General features: G+C 43.7%; 1 protein-coding gene across 1 annotated transcript; it reads right to left on the bottom strand.

The window, feature by feature from the left end:
* Positions 1 to 3,429: 3,429 nt before the first annotated feature.
* On the bottom strand, positions 3,430 to 4,535 carry LOC123409723 (protein DMP3-like). Its single transcript, XM_045102583.1, has one exon. It carries the CDS (start codon positions 4,295 to 4,297, stop codon positions 3,605 to 3,607), a length of 693 nt encoding a protein of 230 aa, XP_044958518.1. The 5' UTR covers positions 4,298 to 4,535; the 3' UTR covers positions 3,430 to 3,604.
* Positions 4,536 to 22,056: the final 17,521 nt, after the last annotated feature.

Genomic DNA, 22,056 nt, shown 5'->3' with positions numbered 1-22,056 from the left:
TAGTTAATCAATATCTTCAAGCTCTGAATCCTATAGCTCTTGTAACTCATCTGAATCATAGTCATGTTTCTTCTGCCATTTAGATTCCTTCTTTTTCTCTCAAATTTCTCATATACCCGTTCTTCACGGAAATCATCATCATTTTTAGCTACTTCGTTCTCAGAGTTAACTTAGTCCGAGTCTCATTCACCCCCATCATTGTCACTGTTATTTTCATGGGGGGGTTCTTTTTCTAACACAAGTTTTCTTCTGTTTCTTCTCAGCTCATGTCCAACAATTTTCCATTGGTGGAACAGTGCTACTCTCTACATTGTTGTTGCATGCATGAGAGTGGTTAACTCCGCCTTTTTGATCTTTAACCCTAAACCTAGGATAGCCCCTAATTCGAGTGTTAAAGCCATGCGACTTTCAGCTCTTTTTTTGAAAGACCCAACTTGTGGTTGGCATATATTGATCAAAAGCAGGTAGCATTGTGGGAAAACAAATGTGGATGTGATCCGAGGATCAAGGATAGAAAAGAAACCGAGTCGAAAAAGAAATTACAGAGGGCAACATTTCACGGTGGATCCTAGAAAGGGTGCTCCAAGAACGACGCTCCTGCTTGTCTCCAAAACTCGATGGTTCTTGTGATTGCATTCTTCATATTTTATAGCCCCACGTGCTTGTTCCTGAAGGTGCATTCATTCCTCTCCTTCCAAATCTCAGACAAGATCAAGATGAACATTGTCTTGATGGCCCTTCTGTGCTCCGGCATAGCTTTGGTGACTATCCTAGCTACAATATCTGATGATTTTATCTTCTCATCCCATGCGCTTGGGTGCAGTGAGGCACATCCGGGGCGCGATGCAGCGTGTGTCCATACCGCAAGTGACATCGGGCATTGCCAGAACAAGTGCACCGAGGATTCTAGATTCCGAAGGCATAATTGGCAAAAATATCCATTAGGCCAACCCCTTCGTTGTAGACGATCGTTGCACCACAGTCTGTTCTTGAGCAGCAGCCAGGTAAATATCTTCAATCGCGCAGGTGCCTAGGTTGTCCAGATCATCTTTTTGTAATTAGATTTTAGGAATCCCTCGAACTGGGCCTTGTATGCAGAGCTTGCTCTATACTTTCCCGATGCTTCAAGTTTCCACTTGATTGTGTCTCTAGTCCCTTCTTGCAAGTGGAGATCCCTGTCTTGGATCCATCTATGTAGCCTAATCTCCTCCTCCCAGACCTGCATTGTGTCTCCATGGGCGAGGTCTGCTATCTAGGTGTTATTTTCCATCGCCTCTTTTACCGATCTGTTCTTTCTCCTGGAGTTCCTAAAGAGAGTTGGGAATGTCGTCTTTAGGTTTCCGGTGCCCGTCCATGAGCAGTGCCAAAAGGATGTCGTTGCGCCGTTGCCAAGAGTAACAGTCGCGGAAGCACTAAAAAGTGCCTTGTCGGCTTCGTCACACGGTAGTGTCATGCCATGCCATGGTCTGTCTGGGCTTGTCTAGGAGAGCCATAGCCAACGCAGCCTTAGTGCTTTACTGAAACGGTTCAAATCTAGGATTCCTAGTCCCCCGTTATCCACTGGGGAGCATACTACGGGCCAATTTACTTTGCATTTCCCTCCACTTGCTTCCTCCTCTTGTGCCCAAAGGAATCGTCGCCTAGCCTTGTCTACCTCGTCGAAGAATTTCTTAGGTGCCCATAGCACTGATAGCGCAAAAGTTGGTAGCGCGGTTAGAACACTGCGAACCAGGAAGCCCTTGACTTCACCGCCGAAGTTAGCCAGGATCTCTTGCAGGTTGAGCTCGTCGCAGCGGATGGCGGAGGCGGTAGACTTTGCCGGATTGATGTGTAGTCCTGACGCGTGTCCAAAACTCCGAAGAATATCCATCAGGGCGTCTATCTCCATTTTATCCGGGTTGGCAAAGATGACCACGTCGTCCGCATAGAGGCTAACCCGGAGAGAGATGTCCCTGCCCGGCAGCGGGGCTAGCAAGTGCATCTCAGTTGCTTTCTCCAGCAGCCGGTGTAGGGTGTCGGTGGCGATGATGAACAGGAGTGGCGATAGCGGGTCCCCCTGTCGTAATCCCCGTTGGTGGCTGAACGGGCGTCCAACCGTGCCATTTAGCATAACTGACGATGACGCCGTAGTAAATAGCAGTGCCATCCAGTCTCGCCAGCGCGCCGGGAAACCGAGCTCTTGCAACACCTCTAGCAAGTATTCTCATGATACGTTGTCAAAAGCTCTCGCGATATCTAGCTTAAGCAGCGGAGCGGGACAAGCAGGAGATTGGGTGTACTACCTCCGTCCAAGTGTATACGGCATGCACGTAGTTTTAGGTTGTCAATTTAACTAGCTAAATATATGTTATATGCGATAAAATTTACATATTCAGAAAGTACATAACCCCATGAATCTAATGATATATTATTTATTACATATAATACATATTTAAGTAGTTAAATTAACGACCTAAAACTATGCGCATGCTCTATACACCCGGACGAAGGGAGTACTACTAACATTAATATTTGCATTGTCAAATGTCATATCTTTGTGGTCCACAAACAACTATAAATACTTATGTAACAAATGTTGTCATGTGCAACGTGTCAGGGTCGCAGTCCATAATCTAGAGTTCGTCCTCTAGATTCTTTCCAGGAAGCAACCGGTGCAAAACAATCTTTGATTGGTCACTATTTCCTAATTGTTGCATAAAATCAGTGAGCGAGGAAGTAGACCATGTATCTACTTCACAACCATCGAACATAGTAACTTTGCCTTCAACATATGTCTTCGAATTGCCAAATCCGAAAAAAAAATCCAACACGGTTTATTCCTACGGTGAAAAGGTCATCTTGCGGTCCTAGATCATAAGGGATTCGATCAATATCTACCATGTATTCTACCTAAATCGGAAAAAGACAAACCAAAGAGTAGCATCGAGGGTTAGGGTTACGTGCAGTGACCATATTACAGAGGCGGATGTCCGGGTCGCCGCAGCAGTGGCAACCGTCTGCGATGACCGCTTGTTCTCACCGGAGCAGCACCTCCGCCGCCGATGACCCCTGTTTCATCAGTGAGGGGTGGGGATGAGGAAAGGACCGCGACTGCAAAGGAATTAGAGTTCGAAGGTTCTTTTGCAAATATGCACGACGGGTTGTTATGCATCTTGGGCCCTCCCGTCCATGTGGTTGTAGTCAAAGCGCCACCCAAATTGGTCAGTGACGGCCGGACGAATTAGAAAATCAAATGAACAATTTCAAAACATTTAAGATCCATACTTACATTTTGAAAGAATTAGGACCAATTAGAAAATCAGATGAACAATTTCAAAACATTTAAGACCCATACTTACATTTTAAAAGAATTAGGACCGCATCAACCCTCTGAAAAATAGGAACGCGCATGCATTTTGCTCATTATTAGAAAATAATACTCACAAAGGAAATTAAAAATAACAGATTTTGTGTGTGTAGAATCTATAGTCAGATCGTTTACATCCCACAGGTCAAACAAGCAAGAAATCGAAATCATAGAATGATACATTGCTCTTAAGTTAGTACCACCGTAAACAGACAGTAATTCTTGAGCTTTGTACATGCGCGGGTAAGTTTACTTTATTCAGGTGCTGCTGCCACTGGCGCCGTTAGTGACAGGGTAGCCGATGCCGTGCCGCCTGGTGGGGAACGCGACGAAGAGCAAGCTGCAGAGCACGCCGACGCCGAGCGGCACGATGTCCAGCACCTCCTCCGTCTCTCTCGCCGGCGATGGGCCGTAGAAGCACCGCACAACGTTCTTGTCTCTGGCCGCCACCACCCCGAACACGGCCACCGACAGCGCCGCGTGCACGGCGTCGATTGGCGCCAGCCTGTACCTGGCCGTGTCCGGCGGCGTGGGCGCGGCGGGCGGGTAGTCGAGCAGCCAGAGGCCCCTGAGGGTGGCGACGCCGTAGTAGACGCGGCCGTCGGGTCCCTTGAGGGAATCGGTGAAGGAGGCGAGGAGGCAGGAGAGCGCGAGGACGGCGAGGAGGATCCGCGTGAGCAGCGCCGTGGTGGCGTCGCAGGCGCCGTGGTTGGTGAAGGCCGGCGCGAGCAGCTGGAAAGCCAGCACCGTACCCGTCGGGAGCAGGTTGGCCAGGCTCGCCGTCGACGTCAGCGCCTGGTACAGCGTCGATCGCGGCGCTGGCGGCGGAGGTACCGGATCAACAGCTCCATCTTGATGCTTTTCCTGCTGCTGATCTTGGAGCAGTGGCGATGCTGCTGCGGCAGTCCGTTGCCTGACGGAAACGGCAGAGGTAGAAGAAGCAGCTGCCATGATCGATTGTTGTGCGTGATTGGACTGTGATCTGGATGGATATTTGTAATCAAATACACTAGCTAGCCAGCTAGAGATGCATGTGCGAGACGAAGGAACATGCGTAGCAGATTCTTGATGGAGGAATAGGTGCTTTGTGCGTGCTTGCGGGGTGGTGGTTTTCTTTTCTCGGATGGCTGGTTCTTGCGTGTCTCCGAGTTTGCTTAGGCTGGCAGTGTCGACTAGGGAGGGTTGGGTACTTGGGTTTGTCGAAGGCGTCAAGGAATAGGCAACATGTCAACATGGATGGCGTCGCATGGCAAGCGTAGCGTAACTGCATCCATCGAGCCTAGCTGCCTGACACGGAACTGTCTGAATTTGCGTGCTAATAGTACTTCGTTTTTCTTTCCCTTTTTATCATTGTTTTTTATTTTGATATATGGCTCACCATGCATGCCGAATGGTTACTTAGTTTCTCCCCGGTGGAGCAAACTAAACGCACCACGCAATATGATCGATCACTGCATCAGTTTGGGAGCTTCCATTAGCGACATTTCCGTAAACGGCTCAACGAGGTAAGTCGCCTTGGAGCAAAGATAGAAAACCACACGCAGACCGCTGATCATCATGCCCGGTTGATAATCCCCTTCGCACTTCACCTAAGTTTTACTAGCAAAAGGGCCCGTGCGTTGTAATGAAAGAAAAAAAAAATCATAATCTTCAATAAAGATGACCACATCATGTTCACACATAATCGCTTGATTTTGAAATTTTGTGCACAAATGCAAAAAATGTTTCTTCTTTTAAATTTATTCACAAGTTGAAGCAATCTTCACATTATTTTTAAAAATATCATGGTTGTCAAAAATCTTAATAATTCAAATACTTATTCTGAATTTCAAGATTTTTTTTAGAAAACATACAATAATAATTCGTCCATCCGACAGTTAATTCTTCAAAATTCACACGGGTATATTGTCACAAAGACTTAGAAGCATTACTGTTTAACTACATACCTTAGATCCTGTGTGAACATTTTTACAAATATGAGAACAATTTTAAATTAAGAACATTTGTTTCAGTTTACAAACATTTACTAAAAATCGTGAACATTTTTTATATTTCAAACGGGTTTTAAGTATTTTCTTTTAAATTCGTGTACAATTCTAGAATAGCCGAACATATTTTTTGAAGTTAGAGGATGTTTTTCAAATTAATGAAGATTTTTTGAAATGCGTCATAATTTTCTGAATAAACAAACATTTTGATCAATAAGTAATCTATATTTTAAATTCACGGACATTGTTTTTGAATATGCGAAACTTTTAGAAAAAACCCAAGCTTTTTTTGAATTCACAAGCATTTTATGTTTTCGTCAACATTTTAATTCAAAATTCCTATTTTTTTAAATTGCAAAAGTAGAAGAAAACAAAATGGAACAGAAAAATGAAAATAAAAAATAAACTACAAAAACAGGCATTAACTATTTTTCAAATTTTAGGACATTTTTTAAAAGCATTAACATATTTTGAATTAGAAAACATTTTGTTAAATGCCTTTAATAATTTTTAATACTTCGAATTTGATTTGAAATCATGGGATTTTTTATTGTAGATGCAAACATGTTATTGTATATGCGAACATTTTTTACAAAAACCCCGAGCAGTTTTTGAATTCACAAACAATTTTTTTTTGAATATGTTGATTGAAAATTTCCAGTTTCTTAAAAGTTTAAAAGTTAATTGAAGTTTAAATTTTTTAAAATAGAAAAATATGACAGAACTGAAAATAAAAATAAAAACGGAACTAAAAAACAGGCGCCTCTGCATGGGCCAGCCCAAACGGGCGTGTGTCCGAGCGTAATATAGGAGGTTTCTACATGGGCCGGCCTAGTTCGTGATTTTTCACTCTGAAACATTTTTTATTACTTACCGGCTACATGGTGGGTAATTTATGCCAACTTCACACGCAATTTTCATGACGTATGGGCAGAAACACCGTGTCCTTTAATAGTAGGTATAGATCGTTACTCGAGTTTTGTTTCTTTTGATCAATTATTTGTGGTACCTGGAATATTATTTTGTTGTGAGTGGATTTTTTGGGTCGTGAAAGTGCGTTATATCGTCTAGAGAGGAGAGTGAATAGGCAATTTTTATAAATTCGTCACTGAAGAATTACTCGTTGAGGAAATTGCTAAAGGACGAAATATGAGTAGCGGAATAAGTACTCAAGTGCGTGCGAAACATAGCAGCAACGTATTGTGTAAACATGATAAGCACGTGAAGAACAAGGTCACTCAAGTATTTAAGATGAGGAAATTGAGAAAGTCTTCACTCAAAGTAATCAAACGATAACAATCAATTTCAACAACAAGTACCGAGGAAATAAAGGAGTTGCGAAAATAGAAACACGAGCTCGATGAAGAGAATGATTTGATGACCCAGTTCGAACTGTTGTGACAGTCATACGTCTTGTTTGGAGCGACTTGGTATTTAAACCAAATGACACATAGTTCTTATCGTATTCTTCTTGAGCTAAGGTTACACAAACCTCGCCCAACACTCGTGGTAAGTCTTCATGGCAAACTTTCAAACCATCAAAAACTCAGTCTCCCGGCAATCCACAATTTACCGTTGGATGCTATAGACCCTTGACGCTAACCGTGTGGAAGATATACAGTCTTAAAAGGTAACAAGCGTCGGTTCCACACAAGAAGAATCTCTTCAGTGATGCTCAATCACTTTGGGTTTTGGTTTTGGTTTGGATTTTTGGGTTTTACTCGCTAATGATTTTCCCAAGGTCCTCGAAGGACGGGATGCTCTCAATTGATAAGTGTCAAATTCTCTCTCGGAACGGCCAGCCAGCTAGTGGTTATAGGGGGCGGCTATTTATAGCCAGGGAGCAATCCTGATATGTTATGACATAAGTGCCCCCCAATGATATGACCGTTATGTGGATAAGATTTTGGGAACAACTTGCGTGAAGCACAAGACAGTTGTAATTTCCGAACCATGAAAATCTCAAATCTATGATGTTCCTCACTTGTAGGCAATTTGCACTCGCGAAATCCTAACTCCTCAGCCAGAACAATTTCCTCACAGACCAGAAGAACTTCGTCTGTGTTAATGAAGAAATTGACTAAACTGCAAGGGACTTCCAAAGAATTCACTGGAAGGATTGGTTATGTGTAGGCTTTGAGATGAGCATCACTTGGAAAAATTTCCTTAGTTCTACCTCGACCCCCTTTAATAGTACGGTGTTCCTATTACTCAAAGTAAGGAAATGAAACTACAAAAACAAAAGTCTTCAAGCTTCATAGTCCTTGCATCAATATCTTCAAGGACACACCAATTTCTTCACTTTCAAAATCTTCAGTTGAAGACACTCATTTTTAGGGGTCGACATTCTTTGAATATATCAAACTCCTCAACGACTTATAGAGCTTGTGAACACTCACAGACATATTAGTTCTTTAACCTATAGGTCTTCAATACACCAAAATCACTAAGATGCACTCACAATTTCCCCCTTCTTGGTGATTGATGACAAATAGGTTAAGTTTTCAAGGGGTACAAATATATGAAGTGTAAGTACTGAGTTTGGGGAATTTGATTGCAAGATATAGAGAAACTCCCCCTGCAGATGTGCATATTTGAGGAATTTGCTTTGGACTACAAATGCACATTGCAGGTTAATACCATGGAGATCTCCCCCTATATCTTGTAATCCATATTTGCATTTAACATTTATCATGAGGAAAAGGAAATGCATGATAAAAAGTGGTGTCTAACGAAATTCAGCATGCGTGCATTAACCATCGGGAGGAATAAGCATGCGAGAAAAATCAGTTCAGTTGTTCGGATGTGAATTGGGTTCATTACCATTTATTTATCTGGGTATACCAATTCAGCATCACAAACTAACTAACACAAAGTGGAAATGTATAGAGGACCGGTTCGAAAAAAAACTAAGCTGCTCGAAGGGTAAGCTTATGTCCGATGGAGGTAGACTGGTGTCAGTGTTTACTCACGACATCAGCCATGGGTAGGATAAACATGAGTGGTGGGAACCGTAGAACACCGGCGGGCTCCGGGAACGGGATTGGTACAAGCGAGATGGACGCACGATGTATCCAGGTTCGAGGCTCTCCGTGGGAAATAATACCCCTAGTCATGCCGGAATAGTTGATGAACTAAAGAGATTAGAGTGTGCTCCTTGAGCTGTTCGACGGAGGAGGAAGAAGGAGCAGCTCGCTCGCGTCTACCTCTCTTGTATGGGTGTGTGTGTGTGTGCGCGGTTGGCCGACCCTCTGCTTGGAGGGGATCGAGGGGTTTTATAGACGAACCCATCGACCTACAATATGGATAAAATTACATAAGAGGAACCCACCTGGCAGCCTCGCCGGCTGGCCAGGGGGTCCACAGTGGTCTGGTCTTGTCGTTGGAGGGGCCCGCTGATACGTCTAAAACATATATATAATTTTTGATGTTTTCATGCTAGTTTTATGCTTTTGATAATTGTTTTTATATTAAGTTTATGATTTATTTGGACTAACCTACTAATAGTTGCAAAGTGCGCAATGTTCTTGTTTTATACTTTGATGTGTAGGAACTATCAAAAATAGAAGAGGAAACCTTGTTGGAGTGGGACTCTGACTTTTCTGAAATCTATCCCCCAACAGATTTTAGAGATCGTCTGCTTTCGCCTCGAATATGACGTCAAATGGAACAATAATAAATTCGATAGTTGTGGGGAATTTTCTTCTGATAATTCTAGACATAAAGTTCGGCCCATTTGAAGTTCGGACGCTTCAGGAAATCCCATTTTACTGGAGGACAAATATCTGATTACATGATTACGGGAATCAGTGACGTGATTGAGTTCAACTCTTACCATATTAGATGGATTTGTCCAAGCCACGACTTGGGGACCACATTAGGGCTGAGAGGGGTTCCTAGGAAGGTTCTAGAGGTGCCCAAGAGCCCATGCATCAAAGGGGCATCCATCGGAGGGCCAAGGATGATCATCCCGACTCATATAAGGAGAGGAAAAACCTGATTTCTGGAGGGCCACCAAGAGCTATGAGATTTCCTCCTCCCATGCACCCGCCTTGGGATGGAGAATCACCTACATACCAGCACCATCTTCAAGGAATAAGGGGGGCCAAGGGACGCCGCCCCTAAGGGCCGTGGCCGCCGTCTCCTCTCCGGGTTAAACCTCTCCATCAACCTCTTGCTCACCATGGCCATGTGTGAGTAGTCTCCCTCGAGGCTGAGGTCTTCTACGTGTAGCTATGTGGTCATCTCTCTCTCCCATGATGTGATCTTGATTGTGATCATGGGCTATGTTAATCTAGGGTGATCCCATGATGTTTCCCCTTCTTCTATGTATTGGATTGATATATTTACTTGATCTTATCTAGTATAATCCCCGAGACCATGGTGAAAGCGGTCTATTGTACATGGATTAGAAGAATATTTTCATGAGTGATTTCCTCTTTTGTGAATTGATTGAAGATTGAGAGTCTCTTGCTGCTTGTCTTTGACTATCCTTGAGATATGTTGTGGTGATTGTGGTACTCTCTTTGGATGGCTGCGGTGACATTGTGAAATCCATAGAAGAGAACTACGAACTCTGAGGTGTGCTTTTGTAGCCCTACATAATTCTTGCCCTCTCTTGATCACAAAGAAATGACCTCCATGTACGTCTTCATTGCATGTTTTAGTGAAAATATCATGTGATTAGACTATGTTAATGTTGTTGGGAGTTGCCACTAGTGCAAGTATGAAGCCTCGGCCTTGTTTCTCACCATTGTTACACCGTTTATGCTCACTTTTGTCACTTGCTACCTTGCTGCCATTTTTATTTCAGATTTACAATACCTTGTTTTACCATCCATATCACTTGTATTTTAACATCTCTTCGCCGAACTAGTGCACCTATACAACTAAAAATTGTATTAGGTGTTTTGGGGACACAAGAGACTTCTTGTATCTTAATTGCACGGTTGCTTGAGAGAGACCATCTTCAACCTCTACTTCCCTGAGTTTGATAAACCTTAGGTCATCCACTTGAGGGAAACTGTTGCTGTCCTACAAACCTCTGTGCTTGGAGGCCAAACATAGTCTACAAGAATAGAAGCGTGCATAGACATCAAGCTATTTCTGGCGCCGTTGCAGGGGAGCTGAGTGCTTGAGGGTATATCTTTAGATCTTGCAATTAAATCTTTTTGTTTCTTGTTTTTTGTTCCACTAGTTAGGCTTAATGGAAAACAACAAAAATATGATAGAGCTTTATAAACTTTATCTCGAACTAGGACATGAAGTGTTTGATGAGAAAATTAAAAAACCTATGGAACTTAATTATTTGCATAACAATTATGATGGTGGAAATGTAATTGGTGTGCTTCCTTTGAAAACCAATATTGCTAATAACATGGAAAGCCTTAAGCTTGGGGATGACGGGTTTGATAAACATGATATTTTTAGTCCCCCAACTTTTGAGGAGAAAATTTGCTATGATGATTATCATGATGATAATAATAGTCCTACTCCCACTATTACCAATGAGAAAGATTATGCTTTATTTGGAGAATAAGAGTACCTTTTTGCATGTGGATCATGGTAACAATGCTTTATGTGATACTTATATTGTTGAGTTTATTCATGATCCGACTGAAAATTATTATGATAAGGGAACATATGCTTATAAATATTTCAATAATATCAAGTTCCCTCTTTTTATGTCGAAGGTTTTGAAGTTGCACTTGTTTTGCCTTTCTATGCTTATTGCTTTGTGCTTCTATGAATTATTCTATTACAATATTCCTATGCATAGGAAGCATGTTAGACTTAAATGTGTTTGGTATTTGCTTCTTGATGCTCTTTTTTTTTCTACAACTCTTATTCCTACGAGAGCATCATTAACATCTTAAGCCTATCTTTATGGCTATAAAGAAAGAGCTCTAGGGAGACAACCCTTGTTATCTTTACTTTGAGTTTTTACTATCAGTTTTTAGTGGTCTTGATGCGTGTTACTACTGTAGCAACATCATTGTATATTTATTTTCAAGCTTTGTGCCAAGTTTTAGCCTCCGATTCCAAGAAAGTTCAAAAGTTGTGACATGCTATCCAGAAACAGATTATGTCTGCTTGACGGAAAAATTCACCATATCATCTTTTTGATCTGAATTGTTTTGACAGCATGCTCTATATAATTGTCTTTCTCGCATATGTTCTGAGTTTTTTGATTTGAGTTGCACAAGTGCCCCGAAAAAATTATTTAGTACCTGTTGTTCTATTTTTCGCAAATTCTGCCACGTTTTGCGTTTTCATCATTTTGCAAATCTCAAGCTTGCTTTTCCTTAGCGAAAAATCTTTGGCAATCATGAGAAACAGTAGATTTTCATGAAAATCTTTATTTACAGTAGATAATGAATTATTTTATCATGGGTACTAACCACTCTAATCAGCTTATGATGAGTTTCGTGTGAATGGAGTTTTCAAGTATGCGATAGAAGATGATGAAAGAAGATCCAGGAGTGTCAAGCGCTCAAGCTTGGGGATGCCCCCATGCACCCCCAATAAATATTCAAGGAGACTCAAGCGTCTAATCTTGGGGATGCCCCCGTGCATCCCCTTCTCTATCAACAATCATCAGTTCGTCCATCTCCATGCTATATTTTTATCACTTCATATGTTATGTGCTATGCTTGGAGCGGCCCGCTCATTAATTTTTAGTTTGTTTTAGTTTTTCTTGATGGTCATAAATAAGTTACATCCTATCATTTTTATTTGGGAGAGAGACACACTCCGTTTTAATTGCTTAGAACACTCTAGTTTTCACTCCTATTGTTCTGTGAGTGTTCATTTTTTGCTAGTACTGTGTTTAGCTCTTGTTTTCCACTCATTTTTTTAAAGAATGTTAGTTTGTGTGACGCCCTCGGTTTAATCATACGCTAAACATACACGCAAATGCGTACGATCAAACCCAAGGACTCACGGGAAGATATCACAACACAACTCTAGACACAAATAAAATAACATCAGCTTCATATTACAAGCCAGGGGCCTCGAGGGCTAGAATACGAAAGCTCGATAAACACACGAGTCAGCGGAAGCAACAAATATCTGAGTACTGACATAAACATGGGGTGCCTTAGAGAAGGCTAGCACAAAAGATACAACGATCGAACGAGGCGAGGCCTCCTGCCTGGGAACCTCCTAAACTACTCCTGATCATCAGCGGCCTCCACGTAGTAGCAGGCACTGTCGGGGGGTAGCAGTCATCGGTGGCGGGGACCTCCATCTCCTGGGCTCCATCATCTGGTCGCAGCAAACGGATCAAGGGGACAAGGGGGGAGCAAAGCAGCGGTGAGTACTCATCCAAAGTACTCGCAAGACTTACATCAAAACTATGCTAAGTATGCACCAGTATCAAAGGGGGGGGGTGTTATATGTGGGCTGACTGCAGCAATACGAGAATAGAGAGAGAAAGCCTAGTCCTATCGAAGACTAGCATCATCAGGGTCTTGCAGCAATAGACGAGAGTAGAACAGGGGGGTAAAACATTAATAGTCATATTGTTGCGGCAATATTAAAGTGAGGTCACGCCTAAAGATCCTCCCTCGACTCCCTGCGAGGAAGCAATCCCGAGGCAAACTAAATCTAGTTAAGTAACAATTGTAGTTGTAAAAGATCGGGGCCAAACTCCAAGTCGTCCTGTAACCGTGGACGCGGCTATCCGAATAGTTAAATTTCATCCCTGCAGGGGTGCACCACATGTCCCGTCACGCTCGATAACACTCTGGCTGGACATACTTTTCTGGGTCCTGCCCTGCCTCGGAATATCGACACGTCGCAGCCCCACCTAAGACTAATCAGAGAGGCCAGCCCGCCGGTCTAACTCCTAAGCACAAAGGGTTCGTGGGCCCAGTTCCCCTTCGCGCTCCTGCACGTGGCGTGGGCGGCCGACGTCAGTCCTAGCATCCCTTAATCACAAGAGCAATGCATCTCGGGACCACTCGGGCGCGCGCCGCTACATTGCTGGCATCTGAAAAGCTTCGGCTGATACCGCGACGCCGAGTACCCATCATTCTTCCCGCGTAGCCGGTTAGTGCGAAAAGGTGTCCAACCAACCCAGATCAAATACCCAAATCCATTAACATTTTAATTAGGCCATCAACACAGTCTCACGGGAATCCACCCATCTTACAACTAATCACCAATGATCCCAGTAACATGGTTGAGTAACTGTGTGGCTGTAACATCAGTGGGAATCCGAGGTATCACCCTCGTTGGACTCTGAACGATGTACCCGTCAAGGTGGGCTTGGAGGAATCACCCTCGGGGGTCCCACACTTGAGGGGTTGCACGACAGAGGCGTCATCGGGAATGGTGAAAGAAGTAATCACCCTCGATAACCACGACCAACTAGTTATACTACAGAGATATCATCAGGAGTACTTAGCGAGGTGTCACCCTCGGTACCCGATAGTATCTCTGTAGCGTCGTACAACGAAGGGGGTGAATGTGCTGTGTCGGGTCTGGCTCGTCGATCAGAGATCGAGATTTGAAAACAAGCGGGGCAACTGGACTACGGGGTCAGAGGGGATGACTGCTCCACCTATACTAAGCATATTAAAGGTACATGATTGAAAGTAGCAGATCATCAAAAATAGGCTATGCATCAGATATAGGAGCTAACTACAACGGTAGCAAAATACTAATGCAAGCAGTAGGAAGAAAGATATAGGCGATATAGGAATGATCAAGGGGAGTTTGCTTGTCTTGCTGCTCTGCGGCAAAGGACTGGGCAGGGTCGTAGATGTACCCGGCAGCAGCGTCAGTCTCGGGGTCTACCGGTAAAAAGAGGGGGAAGAAACAATAAATAATAGCAACGGTGCAACACAAAGCATGACATGTCAAGATGCAGGCTAGACATGAGCTACGCAGCAACATCCGTCATAGACGGGTCGGAAGAATATCTGACGATATTTTCCAGGGTCTTGGGCTACTACCGGTCATACTGGAAACGATGAAAATGTTCCATGTTTGCTATGCTAGGGACGCGTGACACACGAATGGACCGTGTATCCGGGTTCGTGGAATTTTTCTGAGCAACTTTCATATAAAAAATATTTTCATCCGAATTAAGAATTATTTTATAAAATGTCCAGAGTCTATGACAGTGGGACCAGGATGCCAGTCAGCTTGCCTAGTCAGCACTTGACAAGTCAAAGTTTGACTAGTCAAGAGGGTCAATGGCCCAATATCATGGACTTATTAGACTATTAATAGATTTCATTAAGCACATTAGGTTTAATTAATCTAATTAGTTATTCTAATTAATTATACAAGTTAATCAGTAGTTAATTAATTAACTTATTAATTAATTTATTTTATTAACTTAATTATAGTATTATTTATTTTATTATTTTTATTAAAAAAACGTTTTAACACGGGTAGGTCCCTCGTGTCATCCACTACTAGACTAACTTAGCATTAGTTTAATCCTAAGCTAGACTAAATAAGTGCTGGCTCATACACACACCTACGCACACACACCACATACACACACACAAACTCATGTCTCACTCACACTCACGTACACACCTACACTCACACTCGGCCAGCCATGGCTAGTAGCAGCAGACATCGGAGGCAGTTGATAGCAGGAACTAGCGACGGCAGAAGCGGGTGGCTAGTAGCAAAGCAACGAGCAACAGCTTCCGGCAGCAGCAAGCATCAGTGGTAGCGGCAGTATCGAGCAACAGCAACAAGCGGCAGTACCAAGCTATAAGAGCGAGTAGCAACAACAAATAAACCAGCACCTGCAGTAGGTAGCAATAGCCCAACATGGCAAGAGCAGGAGCTAGCAGCCAACAGGACGAGCAGTAGTAGAGCAACGGCAGCACAGGCAGCAAGCGCAGAGCATGTACGTGCGTGTACGTGTACGCGTTCGGACGAGCTCGGGGACGACAGCTACGGCGACGGATCGAGGGGGAGACAAGGGGAATGGGGGTGCCGCTCACAGGGGAAGGCGGAGGACGCGTCGGACGGGGCGGAGGAGCTCCGGTGAGGTAGACCGGGTGACGTAGTGATGGTCGTGGGCGAGGAAGACGATGTCGATCCCGGCGATGCAACGCTCCTCTGCTCGCGATGATGGTCGTAGACGAGGCAGTGGCCGACGACGGAGAAGATGGACGAGGTCTCATGGCACGGGGGGCTGTTGGCCACGACGACGACGGCCATGGCGGCTGCAGCTTTGGGCGTGTAGGAGGAAGAGGAGGTCGAGCGAGGGGGAGGAAGAAGCGGGGACGATCCAGAGAGCGATGAGGAGCTCCTGGCACGAGGTGGTGGTGGCCGGCGCCGAGGGACAGGAGGGAGACGAGGTGGGGCGACGGGGAACGAGCGCCAGGGGGAGGACGCGAGCGACGTGGGCGCGGTAGGTGGGGCGACGGTTGGTGGGGGTGACGAGGGGAGGGCTCCCTCGTCCCTTTCTGGAGGCGGGAGGAGGGAGAGCGAGGGGAGTCGGATCTCGCTCGCTAGGGTTCGGCGCTTGTGGCCGGATGGGCCAGTTTGGCCCAGTCGGCCACGGGGGCTCGGTTGCTTTGTTTTTTTTAATTACTATTTGTATTTTCTTTCCTGTTTTGTATTTTTCTTTTGTATCAAAGAAATCTTGTTGCATATTAAACTTGTCACATAATTACTAGAGAATATATTAAGCTAGTACAAGAAAAGTTTGAGGCCCAATTGAATTGATTTGAATTATGTTAGGTTTTAAATAGGCCACTTAGGTGTTGTTGGTTTAACTTAAAAATAGATAAGGGCAACTTTTATGTTTCAAATGACGTTGGTTTCTTATTGAAGATTACTTAGGGAATAGTTTCAACTCAATCACGATTTTATTTATTTGTTTTAATAAATAATTTATTTGACTTCAATTTTGATTTTAATTTTTGTTTTGGTTTTTGTCAAGTGGTGATTTTGCTTAGCTAATCTCAATGACATAGCAGCATTAGCATGTGATTACAATAGTCTAACTATATTTATTACTGTAGCTTAATCCGGGGATGTCACAACTCTCCCCTACTAACAAGAATTCTCGTCCCGAGAATTTAGAGGTAGAAGGAAAGAGCTCGGGGTATTCATCGCGAAGATGATCCTCGCGTCTCCAAGTGGCTTCATCTTCAGAATGATTTGACCACAACACCTTAAGGAACTTGGTGATTTTGCCACGAGTCTTACACTCAGCCCGGTCGAGAATGCGGACCGGATGTCTCTATAAGAGAGGTTTTGTTGCAGTTGAAGCATATCATGATCCACTACTCGAATAGGATCCTTGAAGCAGCGGGGGAGCTGAGACACATGGAAGACATCGTGAACCTGGGAAAAGGTCTGACGGTAGTTCCAATTGATAAGCCACTTTTTCACGCCTTTCGAGAGCAGTGAAAGGACCAATATAGCGAGGAGCTAACTTGTCCTTGATCCCGAAACGGTGTGCACCTCTCATTGCTGTGACACGAAGATAAGCCTTTTCGCCAGGTTGATAGACCATATCTTGATGAGGACAGTCATACTGACTTTTCTGACGAGGTTGAGCAACCTTTAGATTCGCATGAATAATGCAGGCTTGATCTTCGGCATGTTGAACAATATCCGGACCGAAGAGCGAGCGGTCCATTGAATGGTGGCTCAAGAATTTCATACGAAGCCAAGTGTAAAGGATACTTTGGAGTCAAAGAGGTACAGGGGAGTCAGGTTTCAATCCTATGGAACTTTGGGTTATGGGTGCATCATGTGGACCGAGACTAGATGGAGGGGTGACATATTATACGGTCTTGGTAGCAAGACATGTTAGAGGATAGTCTGTTAGTTATGTTGGCAACAACATCGGTACCAAGGGCGGGGGACGACTAGAACCATTTTCCTGCTCGTTGCAATGAGGCGGACCAATAGGCAAGGTTCTCGTCCACCGGTGGCTACCAGAATGTTATCCACAACAGTAACAGGGTCTTACTGACAGAGTCGTATACCGAGAATTTTACCTAAGCAGGGAATTAACACTGCTTAGATAAGTAATGCCACAAGAAAGGTCAAACAGACCAATAGGAAGGCAAAGGTGTTCACACACACAGGTATTAAGGTATACCATTCCCGAGGAGAACATAGGGTATGATATGCATGATAGGTCATCCAGTACATACCCATCTTGATAAAGAGACAAGAAGAATCATGATGTTTACCCATACCACATGGTTTGGATAATTGACCAGGAACAATTTAGCATCGCGCTTCCAATGTTCTTGTTGAAAATTGGAGTACCACATCCATGCTTCGAGGTAGCATCGACACGGTCATCCGATAAAGGTCAGACCAATGGGCGCACAAAGAGGATTCACGAGGGTCAACTTATGAAATAAGTCATATAGTTTCCACATGAAAGGATGGCGAATCTTACATATGGGAGAGTTTATAACAATAGGTCCTTCGGCCCGGTGTGCCAGACAAGACATCACCGTACCGGTTACATAAAGGCCAAAGTTATAATTATTGGAAAATGTTCCAACCATCATATCTGCCCGATATTCATATCTGATAGGTGTAGGGACACCTCAGACTCAAGATGTCCGAGAAGAAAAGATGACGATGCAGGATTCTCAGAATATGAACTACACAAACAATCCTTAAATCATGAGTTCGACTTTAAGACATATGAACACGATGTCAATACATTCGTGCCCACGTGAAATTCTTGTCTCAAAATGCAACTGGGTTCTCATTTGGGAACCCTCATCGAGGATGACAAGGTTCCATGTGTAAGTCTGGATCAGCTCTTATGAAAGAACTTATTTTCCTTGATCAAATGAGTCAGTAGTTTGGCGTGCTAAGAGAAATTATATGGAGTGAAGATAGTAAATCTTCAAAACATATAACACTTCGCACATGCGTGAATGATTTGGTATTTCACGAGAGGAAGCGAAACAAAACTTTCACATATTCACGACGGAAAGAGTGCACGTGAACTTTGGAAAAACATTTCTGTTATCAAGCACAATCTTCATGATTTAGGCACAAGGATAATGCTTTCAAGAGCTTCATCACGAACCATGGAGAACTTGAGGGTGTGGCCGATGGGCTCAGCAACAATCCCTCAAAATTATGACTGGGATGGATTTCCAAAATTACAATATGAAGGAGATAGTTTTTGTCCAAACAATTGGTATAATGTCGTATGCTCGAGGGAACAACAACAACTTAAACATTGGTCGAAGGGTGCACTCAGAAATACGGACGGAGTAGCACAACCAATGTCAAAAATGACGAGTCAAAACCCCACTCACTAAGAATGAATCAATCAATTGCCAACCTCAAGGCAACAGGGTTGCCACAAGTATTGGAATCACACATCAGAGTTCACTTGTTGGTATTCCGGTTTGAAACAACACGGGACCAAGAAATGAATGGTGATGTCGAGAAGTATCAATATATCAAGAATTCTTAAGAGGCGCAATGATGCTCACAACATTCTTGACAGAAAAGATAGTGATACTCCAAGGTAGAAGATAACGTAAGTTGAATAGCAAGGGACTTAAGGGACAACACAAAACATGAACACGTTTGTGTTGGAGGGAAGGTAAACAATGATGCCGATGATAATACAATCATCGAGGGGCAAGGATGGTATTTTTCAACATGTATTCAATTGATACCCTGCAAGAGCTCAGAATGCTGACGATGATCACGACACATTTGTCGAGAAATTTCATGAAGATGTAATCGTTTAGCAACGACATCAAGCAAGGGAATGATGAAGCAAGAGGTCGTTGGAAACACAGATAAGACTGCTAGCTTAGAATTGAGATTGCCTTTCAAGACAACCAACATGATGTGGAAAGCTCGATGCAAGCTTAATGCATAGTTGGAATTGTGTTCCAGGGATGAAGGGTATAGATAGCATGGTCCAGCTCCAACATGACGATGATGATGTAGCTTAACAGCTTGGAATGACAGGATCGAGTACAAACTCGTAAACAAGGAAGATTACTAAAAATTGTTGAATCGCAATGCGTACTCAATTCAGTTATCGATGTACTGGCGTGTCCAACAACTCAAACACGAGGAAACTGGAATTAATGAAAATATCATAGTTGATGAGGAGCTCATAAGAAGTTATATAGCTCCGTGATATCCTCGAGCTACAAGGAATAATACACGGAGGTAGATCAACTTTAAGGTTTGGACCGGTGTGTTGATCTGAAGAAGACAAGTACTTTAACTCGTCTGAGAATGAAATCAAGGTAGGACAACATGGTCGGAACCATGATTGTAAAGGACAAGGCCACCAATACCAGATTTAAACCACAGAATGAATGATTATTGATACGAGAAGTCTATATGATAGGATCAACGTCGTTTCCATGGGCATGAACACAAAGTTCAAGGTCGACTCCCACTTCATCAATGCATCACCTGCCATTTACTCCTCACTCTTGATCAAGTATAGCTTTGAAAGAACATTTGGCAAAACACCAGAAGAGCAAGACTAGTGAAAACTCTTCGGGTCATATTGGTTTAGGAAGGCACAGGTTCAGCCCATCGGGGCATCTTAGGAACATATACCACACACTCCAAGAGCAATTAACACATGCTTGAAGGGCATGGCTGACAAAAGCGTAGGGTACAACTCATCAGAGGGAGAAGACACAATTTACCAATGACATTATGTATCAGTGGAACACTATCACAAGAATTTTTGAATGCAAAGGGATGTCGTCGGTTAGTAACCCAGCAATGGTCCTGGCAATCCACAAATGATCTGATGTGAGTATCGGTACTCAATCAGAGCGGGTAAAACGCAAGGCATCGGATTATAGAACATCTGAAAAATATCAATACTTAAGTACCAAAGGAATTAAGATTTCTAGTTTGGTGTATCATAAACAGATGCTCTGATCAAATACCAGTAGGTTGAATGGACTTAGGTGGACAGCCAACCAAAGTTGATTTGTCACGAACCAGTTCTATCTGGAAGGACGTCTAAGCCGGAAGATAATTCATAAGTATCAACAAATGATTGTGCGTATTTACACAAAAGTAGAATCGATAATATCAGAGGAAATTCACAAAGGAATTTAATGAATGCGGCTAGACATATGGATTTAACCCTAACACAAGCAGGTGAAAAAGGTCAAACGCAATAGGCTACAGGGGATTCCGAAAGATCAATTAGTAATTCGAAGAACTCTCGAAACCCAAGACAACTAATGATGGACGAATCTCCGATAACAAAATTCATTGCCTCTCGTAAAGTAAGAGCAATTGGAGAAGAAGGTATGAATGACATTTGTATATAGTCATCCATAGTGGTCGACGGAGGAAGGGAAATCGCAAGAGTGAAGGGCACAAGTTCTCGAGATAACATCAGGGAGTAACTTCGGAGTCTTCTGATGGATCATGCCATCGTCTGAAATACGAGACTCCCCGGGAGGAAATATTTACGCGAACCTAATGTTAGAGTTAGTAAAATCTTTAACCCGAAAGAGAAGAGAGAGTAGAGCCCAGAGTATAGGAAAGGAGTAAAAGATACTAATACCACCCAATTGAGATGTGGGCCCGTAAGCCACAACATCAGTGTTAGTAAAGTTTTTCAAACACTAGACTCAACTTCGGCCAAGGAGTTGGAAAAGGGGCTACCTACAGGAAGTCGGCTCTGATACCAACTTGTGACGCCCTCGGTTTAATCATACGCTAAACATACACGCAAATGCGTACGATCAAACCCAAGGACTCACGGGAAGATATCACAACACAATTCTAGACAAATAAAATAACATCAGCTTCATATTACAAGCCAGGGGCCTCGAGGGCTAGAATACGAAAGCTCGATAAACACACGAGTGAGCGGAAGCAACAAATATCTGAGTACAGACATAAACATGGGTGCCTTAGAGAAGGCTAGCACAAAAGATACAACGATCGAACGAGGCGAGGCCTCCTGCCTGGGAACCTCCTAAACTACTCCTGATCATCAGCGGCCTCCACGTAGTAGCAGGCACTATCGGGGGGTAGCAGTCGTCGGCGGCGGGGACCTCCATCTCCTTGCCTCCATAATCTGGTCGCAGCAAACGGATCAAGGGGACAAGGGGGGAGCAATGCAGCGGTGAGTACTCATCCAAAGTACTCGCAAGACTTACATCAAAACTATGCTAAGTATGCACCAGTATCAAAGGGGGGTGTTATATGTGGGCTGACTGCAGCAATGCGAGAATAGAGAGAGAAAGCCTAGTCCTATCGAAGACTAGCATCATCAGGGTCTTGCAGCAATAGACGAGAGTAGAACAGGGGGGTAAAACATTAATAGTCATATTGTTGCGGCAATATTAAAGTGAGGTCACGCCTAAAGATCCTCCCTCGACTCCCTGCGAGGAAGCAATCCCGAGGCAAACTAAATCCAGTTAAGTAACAATTGTAGTTGTAAAAGATCGGGGTACAACTCCAAGTCGTCCTGTAACCGTGGACACGGCTATCCGAATAGTTAAATTTCATCCCTCCAGGGGTGCACCACATGTCCCGTCACGCTCGATAACACTCTGGCCGGACATACTTTTCTCGGTCCTGCCTGGCCTCGGAATATCGACACGTCGCAGCCCCACCTAAGAGTAATCAGAGAGGCCAGCCCGCCGGTCTAACTCCTAAGCACAAAGGGTTCGTGGGCCCAGTTCCGCTTCGCGCTCCTGCACGTGGCGTGGGCGGCCGACATCAGTCCTAGCATCCCTT

The sequence above is a fragment of the Hordeum vulgare genome, chromosome 7H (genome assembly GCF_904849725.1).
Source record: "Hordeum vulgare subsp. vulgare chromosome 7H, MorexV3_pseudomolecules_assembly, whole genome shotgun sequence".
Lineage (NCBI taxonomy): Eukaryota > Viridiplantae > Streptophyta > Magnoliopsida > Poales > Poaceae > Hordeum > Hordeum vulgare.
Note: the sequence above shows the minus strand (reverse complement) of the source record. Positions and strands in the feature narration are given on the sequence as shown.

Bases quoted from the DNA above. Each gene is read 5' to 3' on its own strand.
- LOC123409723 (XM_045102583.1), bottom strand. From the start codon at position 4,297: ATGGCAGCTGCTTCTTCTACCTCTGCCGTTTCCGTCAGGCAACGGACT.